General features: G+C 37.9%; 1 protein-coding gene across 1 annotated transcript in view; it reads left to right on the forward strand.

Annotated features, from left to right (window-relative positions):
- The window catches only part of TINAG (tubulointerstitial nephritis antigen), a 46065-nt gene that overhangs the window by 22664 nt on the left and 9839 nt on the right, over positions 1–13562 (forward strand). Inside the window, exons 7-9 of the mRNA XM_010561095.1 lie at positions 569–749; positions 1209–1254; positions 6285–6390. Of these exons, the coding sequence (XP_010559397.1) occupies positions 569–749; positions 1209–1254; positions 6285–6390 (333 nt within the window). The remainder of the gene's footprint in view (positions 1–568; positions 750–1208; positions 1255–6284; positions 6391–13562) is intronic.

Below are 13562 nucleotides of genomic sequence, written 5' to 3' on the forward strand. Positions count from 1 at the left end.
TCAAAGCACCACATTTACTCATATGCCAGAAGGACATCAATTATTTGTACTCAAACCTTTAAAAAATGAATATAAGACTTTTTATCTCAACAAATGTTCACAAAAATGTGAGCAAATGTTCCCTTTACATTGTCAGAAAAATGGAAGGTCAGAGACTTTTTAGCTAAAAGAAATACAAAGACTGTAGCTTTTCACCAGCATTCCTGTAGAAAATGTAGATAAAACTAGAAAATGGTTCATTTCCCTTAAAATTTTTCTGCTGCAAATATGTCTAGTTCACAAGCCATTTTCGCTAACTGGATCCTGTTGACGACATTGGAAATTTATAGAAGGGTGGGAAAAGGACTACCGCAACTGAAACTTAATCATAAACATCACGCATATGAATCGAAGCAAACACCTTCCAGCTGAAGATATGAGACATTCACACTTTTGAAGAATGAGGGACTCCTCTGTAAATTTACTTGAAATATGACAGTTGTAAAATAATTAAAAGCTTGAAATAAAACTGCAAACATGTTTAAGCAAGCTTCTTATCAACTTTTTTTTTTTGTTAATATCTGAACAGGGTTGTATCCTACGCTTGTTATCCATCATTTTGGAACAATCACCTGGAGCCATCAAGTGAAAATCACTGTTATGTGTCAAGTGAATATGGAAAAAACTATACAAACGGGCCGTGTCCCAATGCTTTAGAAAAATCCAATCGGTTATACCGGTGTGCCTCTCACTACAGGGTCTCCTCAAAAGTAAGTTCATACTGTTCACCCATCGTCTCACTCATTTTTCTCCTTTGGGGCTTGAAAATTATCTGGCATATGGAAATATGTTCACTTTACTTGAAGACTAGAGCTGTGAATTTTCCTTTATATTGCCCTTATACTTTCACAAAAGTCTAAATTCTTTATGGTTTCTGAATTTTACATCATCTCTTTAAAGCTGCTGCTTTGTGGTCCTGCAGAAATTAGAGATGGAAAAGAAAGTATGCAGTCGTAACTGGGCATTAGTGCTTCTTAAACATGTTTCTGAAGGTTTTGTTCATTTGGTAAACCAAATATTCTCTAGCAGAAATACAAGTACAATGGGACATTTATACCATAGAGAGATATATATGTACACAACAATAAATTAGTATGAGTTTTAATTTTATTTAATAGAATGTATTCTCTTCCCTTGCCCTCTTTGCTGCTGCTCTCACCTCCTCTCAGGAAACCGATATAATGAAAGAAATCATGGACAAAGGACCAGTGCAAGGTATGGTAAGTTTGGAAGATGATAATATTATTATTGCAATAATTAAAGGGTGAAACGTACTTGTATCAAAATATTAGAAAACACAAACTGTATTCCACAGGGAATAAAACAGACGTATGCACTGTAGTTCATCCAGGGGTGCTTGGTGGGCAAGTAGTGGCCCTAGAGGCAGCTGTACTGCATAATGAGTAAAATAATGAGTAAAAGGACCTTGACCTGAATTTGTTGAAAATTTGTGCAAAATCTCTGTGCTGGAAATGTGCCTTTTCCCCACAACAGTTCTTTGCTCATTGATGAAATAGCAATTTGGGGCTGTGCAGGAGGAGTTAAATGTTAGCAAAGCTCTGCTCTCTAGGGCTGGGATCAATTCTCCCACCGGCTGAGGCCAACCCACCAAGCCTGCTCTCCTCTGAAGGCAACGCTGCAGTATACGGGCCCTCCAGGAAATCATTTCGTGCTGGAATGCCCCCCAGAATTTCCCCTTTTTGGAGCCCAGATGCTCTTGTTGGTTTTAGAGGGCTAACAGTTTTGAATTCTTCTGCTGAACCCTGCAACGAAGATCCCTGACCTCTAAGAGAAATAAAGAGACTTCAGCAGGGAGTGAGTGACAGCAAAACGTTATTTAGCCTCAATACTGTCTGTTTGCAGTCATGGATGGTGCTGGCAGCACCCGAAAATGCAGGTTCCTGCTCACACCCCAGGCCAGTGTCACTGGAGAGGTTGAGGGATGTGGGTTTGGGGTGGTGGGGAAAGGTCATGGTGCAGGATGTCCACCCCTCATGAATGGATGGCTGATGCAAAACCAAAGCATTCTACTTCAGGGAATTCTGAATTTCTACTGCCCTCAATTATATAATGATTTATCATAACCTCCAGTTTATTATGGAAATGGTCTTGATGATTAGATTTAATTCATTTCAGTGCATCACGGAGTTGAAATTACCTCTTAAAGCTCTTTACGTGGGCAGTTGCAATTAATCAGAAGCTCGGACTTAAAAAGATCAATATTATCAGTCTTTTTTGTTCTGGCCAAGTTTGTTTGCTCAAGGGAAATATTCTTTCCTACACTGCATTTGATCTAGAAGTGAACACAGTAACTTCTGCTGGTTTTAAGAAAATTAAAAAATTAGGATCCTCAAGATAAAATTTCAGACCCCTCTTTAATATTGTATTCGTAGTCCATGCATACAACATTTTGCTGGATTAATCTGTGAGTACTGAATCTTCCACATGAAATAATCTATATTCAGCCATTTGTTAGGTTTTAACCACTCAATAATTCATACAAATTTTTGAAAGGTCAATGCTTTTTCAGAGAAAATGTCTGTATCAGGTTAAGGTAATGCTGTATGTGGAAAAATCTAGATCTAAAGAAGAGTATATAACCGAGAGTGTGCATCACTGAATGAAATCACTTTTCATTTTTTCTTTTTGCTATAATGAGATTTTTTTAAATGAGTCACAGTTATGACCCAATAATTTGTCACTGATTCTCTCCTTTATCTTCCTGTACTACAAATGCAATCAGGGCATAATTCTGATTTTAAAACCACATCATGGTGGTGTGTTTTGGTTTTTTTTCAAAACATCCTGCAAATGATCTTCAGCTACTGAAAGAGATTTTTCCATTATTCATTCACTTGTTGTTCCTCAAGAACTACAAAGTGCTTCTGTCCAGTCTTATCTAATATACAAAATAATGTTTAATGTCTGGAAAATATTCAAGATCCTTTCAAGACCATGATGTAGAAAGTCATCCAGTTTGATGATGAATGTACTTGGATTTCTGGGCATATTTAAAGTTAAGAAAAATATGTATTTTTTAACAATTGTGAAACAGTAGGTGTAGGAATGTAATTGAAAACTTTCTGTTATACAGCTTTCAAGTTTGAGTGACAGTTTCTCTCTGACATACGTCATTGTTTTATATGGTACAGGAACCGAGCAATTAGCACTTTCAGATGCAGACAAAGAAACACCAGTTTTTTTTAAAAATCTATTTTCAAATAAACATAGTAAAGTTTCATTAATGCTTTGAAAACATTCAAATGGACAATCTAATATTGCCCATTCATCTTTTATTTTTTAATGAACTTTAGCAAATACTCTGATAGTTATAGTGCTGACGTAGGAAAATAATCCTTTCTGTCACATTAGTCAGTCTCAGTCAAAAGAAAAGCTGACACATTGTTGGCAATACATCACAGTTTTGACCCTACAAAACTTCTAATTTCAGTTATCATGATCTTGGAAGAAAGAAGTATTTCATTTTCTGACACAAGAAAAAGATCTGGAGAAAGCACTAGGCTACATTAATGTACAGTACTACACTTTAGTTCCTTTTGTAGCAACTACTTTTAGTTTTTTGTATCTTTGTATGTCTTAGAGCCACAAATTCTTATTTAAGAATTTTATGCAGAGGAGTCCATAGTGGAATGAATCTTATAATTTGCTGCATTTATATGCATAGGTCTGACAGCTCAGCATGACTGAGGTAGCTCATGCATGAGCTACAGTCAACCTTACGAAAATTGCTCTCTCTTCCGATTCATTAATAATTAATCCATTCATTTTAGAAAATCCAAAGTCTCTTCTACATGGGAGGGAACAAAGTCAGCTGGTGGACTGTGATCATCTTATCCTGTCCAAGTCACAGTCCATATCAGGACAAAGTCACTGAATAAATAAAAATGTCTCAGTGCTTGATTTTGAATTATCATCTCTCTGTCCACCCTACATTTCATGTACCCAGCCCACTTAACGCCAAAGACCGTACCATTATTGAGCTCCTGATTGAAGGGTGTATATATATATATATACACACACACATATACATATATATGCAAATATATACATACATACACACACACACACACAAAATGTAGATATAGTATGTAATCATGGATAAAATTCTCTCACATGGGCTATTCTGGAAACACACGTCAAGATTTTCTGTTTCATTTCAGTGGAAATGATTTAGGTATTATATTTCTTCACAGAGCCAAGAACATGTGTTTGATTTAGAGCTGCTGATAAAGAATAAATTGTTTTCTGAAACTGAACATATGGACCTTGATTTCAAAGAGCAATGTGACTTAGAAATGAAACTACCTTCTCCTGTCTCAGCCTGACCATAGCTGAGATCTTCTAACCTCAGACCTCCCATGGGAGACGTGAATTTTGCAGTCCTTGCACTCCCCCTTGTTTCTTTGCCTCCCTTTGGCTGAGGTATCAAAACAAGAGCCAGGGAAGCCTCTACAGTGATTTTTTTGAATGACTCATCGCCTTCACTTCCCCTCTGACACCCTCACCTGGATTAAGGCCAGTGGGAGTCTTCTTCCCCCTTTCTGGTCCTTTGCAACACTTCAAAGCTCTCCCTCCGCAGGCTCCCCTGCAGCTCAAAAACCTCGACAGCTGGTGTTTTACATAGAGTTAAACTCCTGGCTTTATACACTGGTGAGCTTGGGGGCAGGGGGAGGGGGGAAACCTTTGCAGAGAGCTCTAATGGACTCCTGAGCTTGCAGCTAGAAACTAAGAATAAAGTTTGTGCTATTTTCCCCTTGGTCTGTTGCTGTCAGTATGTGCAAGCTCTGGTTCTGCAGGCAACTCGGCAGAAGCTGTAACGTTAGTCATTAAAAGCATTTACCTTTTTTTCTGCTTTAACTGATATAGCTCTCCCCCAGACTTGCCACCTAGGTAGCATCATGGCTGCCCTGTGTGTTGCTATCGGCATACATTTTTTATGTGAGCAACCTCATTAGCAAAGTATATTTTTAGCCAGGTTTCCTGGGCAAATGGGCTCATTTGACTGTGTTTTGAGCTGCTGTCTTTCATCCCCTAAAATTTGTGAATGTTTTCTGTTTTCAGCCAAGTATGATAGAGGCCAAGAGGTTGTAAAGATAGTTCATTTCCTTCAAGTTTATGAAAATATTCAGGTAGGAAAAAGAAATTTGAAAGTGTGCCAGACAGAAAAAACTGCAGCATGAGCTCACCTTACTGGATATCACAGATCTATACCAGGCACATGTTATAAATGCTCCAACCACATAAAAATGGTCAGTGTAACTTTATGGGACACCCAAGGTGCAAGACTTTAGGAAACTGGATTTCACTAATTCTCATGTTCCAAGCTGTGTGGCAGTCTAAGACTGTTAAAATCATAAGCTAAAGGTAAGTTGGAGTTAAGCTTGCATTTAATACTTCTGATTCACCGGAATCAAAAGGTAATGTAGACCTGGAAAATATTTTCATTTCTCTGGATCTGGTAACCCACCATATAGCAAAGCAAATGGTACTAAGGTGGCAGAACAAATGTGGAAAAGAAACCGAAAACATTTTTCTTAAAAAACAAGTGAATGGTGTTCCTAGGAAATAATGAATAGACATAAAAAGCAAATTGTAATCTTCATTCTCTTACACAAAATTTCCAGTTCTTCAGCTCTTTGGCTTTACATTTTTATGGACACAGGGTTTTTTTTCCACACTTTTAGCTGAAAGTCAGGATGAACATACATACAATCTAGTTTTCCATAAGGAGATTGGTGTGTACTTAAATGAACTGTGAGTTTCAGAAAAAGGCATACATATCACTTCACCATATTTCACAGGATATACATTGCCTGTTAAATACTTTTCTTGAATATGCAGATGCTTGTCAGAACTGAGGGTTTTATACATGAACCTTGAGGAGATTTGTGTTAATAAGCTGGATTTCACTGGAATTGAGAAAGCGTATGTAAACCTACACGAGGCAATATTTCTTCTTACTGTATTGGAAGAAGTCCATGATAGGGAGTTTCCATGACAGGGAATCTCAATTAATTTGACAAGAGACCTTTGAGAGAACTCTGTTAGAATAGTTCACTCAGTTCACTCACAGCAGGGAACTTCTGAGAAATTAGTGAATATAGTGTAATTACAAAGTACACTTAGGCAGTCCAACACACAACAAAAATCTCACTGGTAAAATGCAAGGAGCAAACTAGAAACAATATTTGCTGACTGTGTTGATTTTTCCTATTGTTTTTTAGCTATAATGAAAGTGTATGAAGATTTTTTCCTTTACAAAGAAGGAATCTATAGACACTCCCAGAAAGCAGGATCTAAATGGAAAATTCATTCAGTCAAGCTCCTTGGGTGAGTAAAGTGTATTCTTTTACCCTTTTCCTCTACTAGTCATGAACGTAGTAAAATGTCAATACTAGTTTGGAACCCAAAAGTTTCACTGTCAGAGGTGGAGCACCGTTAGCTCCCAACATAAGATTGTTGTTGTTTCGTTTTCACATATCTGAGAATTTTAGAGAGCATTGGAAAGAGGTATAGACCCGTCATCTTTCAAACTACTCTAACATTTGCTCTAAAACTTCAAATATACTGGTTTATAGAATAAAATGTTTTGCTGAGTATTCACAAATATTCCATGTACACATCAAGTTGTGAACAAAACTGACACAAATTCCTCCAAACATGCCACCGAGCAGAATGCAGATGGAAACATAAAAATTGCTGGTGGCCTCCTAATTAACAAGTCCAGCTTACTGGCACAGCAGTCTAGACTCTCTATGCCCCAAACAGAAATCAGCTGCTGCTGGGATGCTGCTGATTTTATTTGGGATGCATAAGGAATACACACTCAGGACTGGAACTGCTGCAGAAGAGTGTATAATACACTAGTGGATTTCCCTTCAAATGTGGACTAGTGCCACTATATTAAGATGACAAGTATCTAATAATGCATACACTTGAATTACAGAACACACCACGGGGCTTTATTCTTTGACATGGAGGGAAAATGCAAGGATGAATTTATTAAATCATCGAGTGAGTAGTTACACAGAGAAATGACCAGAGAGTCTCAAACAAATATTTTATAGGTGATCTAGAATAGCAAATAAATAATGATTGAGGCCTGTGCTAAGAAGGTACTGAAAGTATCTTCAATATGTAGTTCAAGAAAATAAAGTCACAAAATAAAACGCATTTTGTGTTTGTGATCTTAGTAAAGATGTCCTCGTAAAGGACATGGAAATGCCTATGGTTGTGGAAACTGCTGGCTATGAATTACAAGAGTGTGCCTCATAATGGCACAGCAGCAATGAGAAGCAGCAGGCTCATGCAAGATCATCCTTGACCCTATACTGTTGCAAAAAGTACTGCCTCAGACTAGTAGAGGAAAAGCTCCTGAGGTTTGTGAGTGTGAATGTTGTGAAGCAATGAAAGAGACAAACTGGAATTTAGCATGGAAAAATAGAGGACTGAATTAGGAAAATATGTTTATGAAGGACGGCTGGTATGTATCGGTTTATATGTATGCATTGAAGGTATATCTGAAGGGCCATGAGAAACCAATAAAATTAGACAGTGAAATTTGCAATGCAATTTGAATACCTCAGTTCAGGGATGAGCTGCTGTGAGGCCATGAGTGCAGGTGTTGGGAGGGCTCTGAAGGGTGCTTGGTGCAAGCATAAGGTGATGACAGCTATTCCCTCAGACGTGCTGCCCCAAATATATGCTGAATAACCTACTGAGGTGAGTGATTAAGACAGAATGGCACAGGGGGACAAAGTGATGGCTGAGGAGCGAGACAGAAGGAGGGCTAGTAATGTGCTGAAGTGGATGCTGATTTAAACGGGAACTGATAAGCCGTGCAAGGAAAAGATAGCGGCCCTTAGGCAAGGAGCCACTCGTGAGCAAAAAACTGAACACCTTGACTGAGGCTGGCAGCTCCCTGCAGAGGATTATGTTGAATGGTCAGTGCAAAACACTGAGTAGAAGGAAAGCCAAGTGGTCTGATACACTGAAGAAGGACATGAGAAGTGAAGGAAAAAGAAGAAAATTGTGGGTGATGATATTTAAGAAACCTCAGCCTGGTTCAGAATTTAATATGTGGGAAATGCATTTACTTACTAACTTTCATTGAACATTGCTGAAGTATCCAATGGATCCAAAAATATAAAGAATTATCCATCCTTTCATTATCTAATGCGTAAGTGTGCTGACCTCTGAGATTATGCCATATAAAAATATTTGCAGAGGTGTTTAACTGTAAAAATTGAATTCAAGTTTGATAAGTTGGAGGCTGTTTGAGCCCAAGGCTAGGTGTACATGAGTTTCTAGCAATGATAAATCCAGTGAGAAAATGTGATTCTGCACCATGAAGTCTAAACCACTCTTTTGCATACATTTTAATCTCTTCAGGATTAAGCTATCACTTTTTCATATCATTCATTAGTTTGAATTAATTTGAACATAAAATATGTGGCCTGGGTGTAAGTTCTTTGCCACTCACATATAGCTTGGGTGGGGTTTTTTGAGCAAAGGATAATGCGAAGTCCTTGACCTAAATAAAAAACTCATGAAAATCTCATTAAAATTGAACTTCAAATAAAAATATTGATGATTATTTGCATTCTGCATAGCTGAGATGATTCCTGGACAGAGAAAAATGAGCAGACACATGCTGACACATAGGGTAAAAAATGCAGTTTTCTGTGGGTTGATGTTTATTGTAGTCTGATTTTTTATTTATAACCCCTTCTATAAAGGAGATTCAATATTTGTAAAAGGCAGTCATAATAATGAATGACCATATTGAATTAATATTTGTAATCTCTCAGAAACATTTTTGAGAATGCCTTAAACCGCCTATGAATTGTATAACTATAAGGTAATGGAGCCATAAAATGGAAATAAATTTTGGTGAAGCTTGTAAGACCTATTTGTACAAAAACTGAAATGCACATATAAACTGCCTATTTGATCATTGGATCATAAGGATTTTAAATGCATTGACTGGCTTCCCTTGTTCTGCAACTTGAAATTGCTAGTTATTTTCTATCATTTGAAGGCTTCTTATTTATAAAATCAGCTCTGATAGGACTATAAGTCTATCTCCAGTGAGGTACTGGGTGACCTCAGGCTCAGAGCGGGAATGGGATAAGACAGACCATCATGGAATAAGAATAGGAAAGTGTGGAACAGCCAGGCAGAGGGTGTTGCAGGTAGCAGACCATTTGGGTTTGATCACGGTCTCTATGGATAGGGAAATAGGGCTTTCGGCAATCTGAAGGCAGGATGGACTGACCCCGCTGACATCTAGAGAGAGTAGGATCTTTCAATCAGTTTCTGTGTCTGTACCCCAGAGACAGGGAGGTAAGCAGAAAAGTGAGTAAGGGAGACTGGGATTCATAACAGCTCAGTGTTTATGTGTAAAAGCTAGATTTCTATGTCTCTGCTAGGCAGCCATGGTTCTCTTTATCTTCCATGGCTATTCATCTGCTCTATCCTAGGTATCTATCTTAAGGTGAGTTGAATTGCTTTGTTGGATCTTATTTCTCTTTGCTGACTATAAATGAGCCTGTGGGGTAACATCAGACTTAATGGCTAGCATTAAAATGTCAAGGTTAGACTAGAGGAAACCCACTTGTAATGGCATACTAAAGTAGCTTAGAAACAAAATGACTGTATTACTGGTATATAATATCTACAGTAAGAAAGATAGTATCTTCAGAACGTCTTGCAGACAGAATGAAAACAAGCTAAAGAGGCACAATAAAACTGCAAATGGTAAGTGGGACTAAGGAAGACAAATTGGTCAAAATCCAGTAATTTTCACTTTTTCAGCTGCACTCTGTTATTTTAAGAAGACTAATGACTGAAAAATGACACATGAAACTGTCATCTTTATCTCAAGATCTCTTAAGAATAAAAGTAGACTGAATTCACATCAAAGATTAACTTGGTAGCAGATTTATCTCTCAGATCTATACATTTAAGCTAGAGTTGCTGAACAAACCTGTCAAGTCTATTCTATAGTAGATTCTTGTAAAATTGGTGCATCTTTTTTTCTAATCTTCTTTTCCTTCTGCTTCTCTGGCTTTCTTAGTTCCACCTAGGAAAAAAATGACAGAAGAGAAATGTAGTGTCTATAGGGAAAGAAAACATGAGGCAGATTTGTTAATGGTGTAAAGATGCCAAAGTCTGTTCAGCATAGAGGAAGTACATTGGCTTAAATAGCTACTGTTCAAGATCAAATATATCTCTTTTCAAAGTTAGGCATAGTGAAGTAAAGTATCCATCATTAATGTCTGCAGCCTGTTCAGACAAATCTTGTCTCAGACTCTTTCCTCTGCATCACTTCAGTATCAGTGCCAAGCTACAATATCTGATCCATACCTTCACTCAGAAAGCTGTATCTGCTGATCCCCTGACACTCTAAAATTCAGAAAGGCCCCAAAATCCCAAGCCTTTCGCTACAGTCAAAACTGTGGACTGTCACTTTAAGGCTTGGGGAGGGCATGAATAATTTTATTAAAAGCCTTAGATACTGTTTCATGAACAAGATAGATTTTCAGATATTTAGAAGATGCTCAGAATGACAAAGAACTTTCATAAGAGGACACTGAGAGATGTACATTAAGTGGAAACGCATTTCCCCTCTATTTTTATCAGTGATTCACTGGAAGCTTTAAATTCAATTGTGCGGCAGATTAAATGGCATTGAAATATCTATGCCCTGAAAAAACATTGGTTGAATGTTTCTTAATAGAAAAAGCCATATTAATGGAGATAAAATTGACACGTGAGGCGAAAACTTACATTTTAGCATTGAGGGGATAACCAGACTGGGCAACAGCACTCTAAGATTTAATACACAATTAAATTACTCACCTGTGCAAAGTCCAAAGGCTTAAAAAAGATACCAGTGACTACTGTTGGTGACATCTCAGGTTTTGGCTTTGAAGACACTGTTTTTCTCTTCATTTTTCTCTTCACTTGTTCTCACTTGAGCTTAGACTCAGAGAATCACAGAATAACAACAATCAAGCAACATTTTAAACCACCAAAAGTCATGACTCAAATTATTTTCTTCATGACTAAGAAAACCTTGGGTTGAGTTCCCTTTTTCTTTCACGGGGAAAAAGAATCTACTTTATTATTGTCAGACAATCAACATCAGATATTAGTTTTAAAATTAAACAGCAACACCCAAAAGTATTTTACAGCAAAGAGAAATACATTAGGAGATCATGGGGAAAAGATACACAGCGTCTGATGATTCATGCAGTTAAATCCATGAGAGTGTCTCCTATATAATTAATTATGGTAGATTTGTGGGAATGATTTAACTATTGACTCAGTGATAATTTGACTCATCTCTCAAGCTGAAAAGTCCAGGCAAAACCATAGTTTCAAATTCCAGCAACCATTTTCTAAGAAGTTTTGTCTCACAGAGAACACTAGTCAGTGACCCTAACCTTATTATTAATAAAAGATTAAGAACTAAACTTTTGTCTAATCGAGTAGATAAAAATCCTAGTCTTTGAAAGGTACTAGGATTTTGTGTTACAGCACTAAGAATAGGACATAACCTGAAATAGTTATACCTTTTTTGTCTGGTAGAATTATGTCAGTTATATGACCAAGTTCAGGGAAGAAAGTGAGATGAAGTTTTAGACTGCATGTATTTCTGTCCCACTCTCTTTTTGTCTGGAGAAGGAGATACTGTGAGCCTCTTACGAAAGCAGAACTTTGGTATTAAAATAAACCAGGTCAAGATGAGAGGGACCAAATAATCTTTGTATCCTGTTGCTGTGTATACATAGTCTATGGGAAGACAGTATTTTTGCCCAAGAGATTTCTTTGTTTGTTTGGCCAGTGTGGTGACAGCAAATTCTCAATGCCTATATAGAAAATGTAGCATTAGAGAGACAAGTGAGTCCAGTTAGTGCTGATTGTGGTCAGCACTTAGGTGAGATGAATTATCTTCAGGAGGTATTTCTCTCTTGATAGTAGAGAGTGGTTTTTTTCCTAATCCAAATGTCTCAGTTGCCTGAAGTTGAATTGGATTAATTTAGACTTCACAAAGTCTTGTTTGATCACCAGCTTTTTTTTTCAGAGATGGAAAGGGTCAGAAATATCTCATTAAATATGTAACTGTAGAAATCCCATGGTTTATGTGCCCTGGTAGCCAAGAGGACAAACCGCATCCTGGGGTGCATCAAAGCAGCTGGTCAAAAGAGGTGGTTATCCCACCGCATTCAACATCTGTGCAGCCTCACCTGGAGTACTGTGGGCAGTTCTGGGCCCCACGATTTCAGAAGGATGCGAAGGTCCTCGAATGCCTCCAGAGGAGGGCAACAAAGCTGGTGAAAGGGCTGGAAGGAATGTCCTGTGAGGAGCAGCTAAGGACTTTGGGCTTGTCTGGTTTGGAGAAAAGGAGGCAGAGGGGCGACCTCATTGCTCCCTACAGCTTCCTGAGGAGGGGACGTGGAGAGGGAGGTGCTGAGCTCTTCTCCCTGGGATCCAGGGATAGGATGTGTGGGAATGGTTCAAAGCTGCGCCAGGGGAGGGTTAGACTGGACATTAGGAAGCATTTCTTTACTGAGAGGGTGGTCAGACACTGGAACAGGTTTCCTAGAGAGGTGGTCGATGCCCCAAGCCTGTCAGTGTTTAAGAGGCATTTGGACAATGCCCTTAATAATTTGTTTTAACTTTTGGTCAGCCCTGAATTAGTCAGGCAGTTGGACTAGATGATCATCGTAGGTCCCTTCCAACTGAAATATTCTATTCTAAGTTTATGTTGTAGTTGTATTGCAGGTTATACAAAGTTTTCTGGTTGTTTTATTTGACCTGAAGATCCTTGTGAATGCAGAAGTTAACAGAAATGAAAATACTTGAAAAAACAAGAAAAGTAGGAAAAAAATAACAAAGCAAAATATGAGTAAAGACCAGAACCTTAAAAACAGAATACATACATTTCTTTTATACATCCTCTATGTATGCTGGTTTTTAACAAATTCATTGCTTCTGTTTGTGAAAATAGGATGTGACACAATCCTATCTTCAATGCAGCCCCACTCTAGAAAGACAGGGAGGAGCCATTGTAAACAAACAAACCAACCAGAGACAAATCTTAGCTTTATTCCTGTAAATCTGGGACTTTTGACAGTGATGTCAGTGATTCCAACATTCAACCTACAAACTGTGTAACTTGGAAACTGCAACTGTGAGTTGAACTGGTTAAAAAAAAAATTGCAGGAGTGGTTTAAAATTGTATTTTGCTGTTTGAGTATTTTTGATCAGTAGATGGGGGCGACTGCCAGTATGCGAGAAGAGTCTGTTCTAGATATAAATTGTTGAATGGCAGAAGTTAGAAAGATGATGCAGAATGCTGATTCCTAGAGCTTTGGTATTCAGTAGGCGGTTTAACTCCTTGGTTAACACAAAGCACTGACTTCTGCCAACATCGACAGATCTGCAGGAATTAATAGCTTGAGATTTGAGACCTATCATTCTTCTTTACTCTT

Source organism: Haliaeetus leucocephalus, unplaced genomic scaffold, assembly GCF_000737465.1.
Source record: "Haliaeetus leucocephalus isolate CR32 unplaced genomic scaffold, Haliaeetus_leucocephalus-4.0 Scaffold141, whole genome shotgun sequence".
Classification (NCBI taxonomy): domain Eukaryota; kingdom Metazoa; phylum Chordata; class Aves; order Accipitriformes; family Accipitridae; genus Haliaeetus; species Haliaeetus leucocephalus.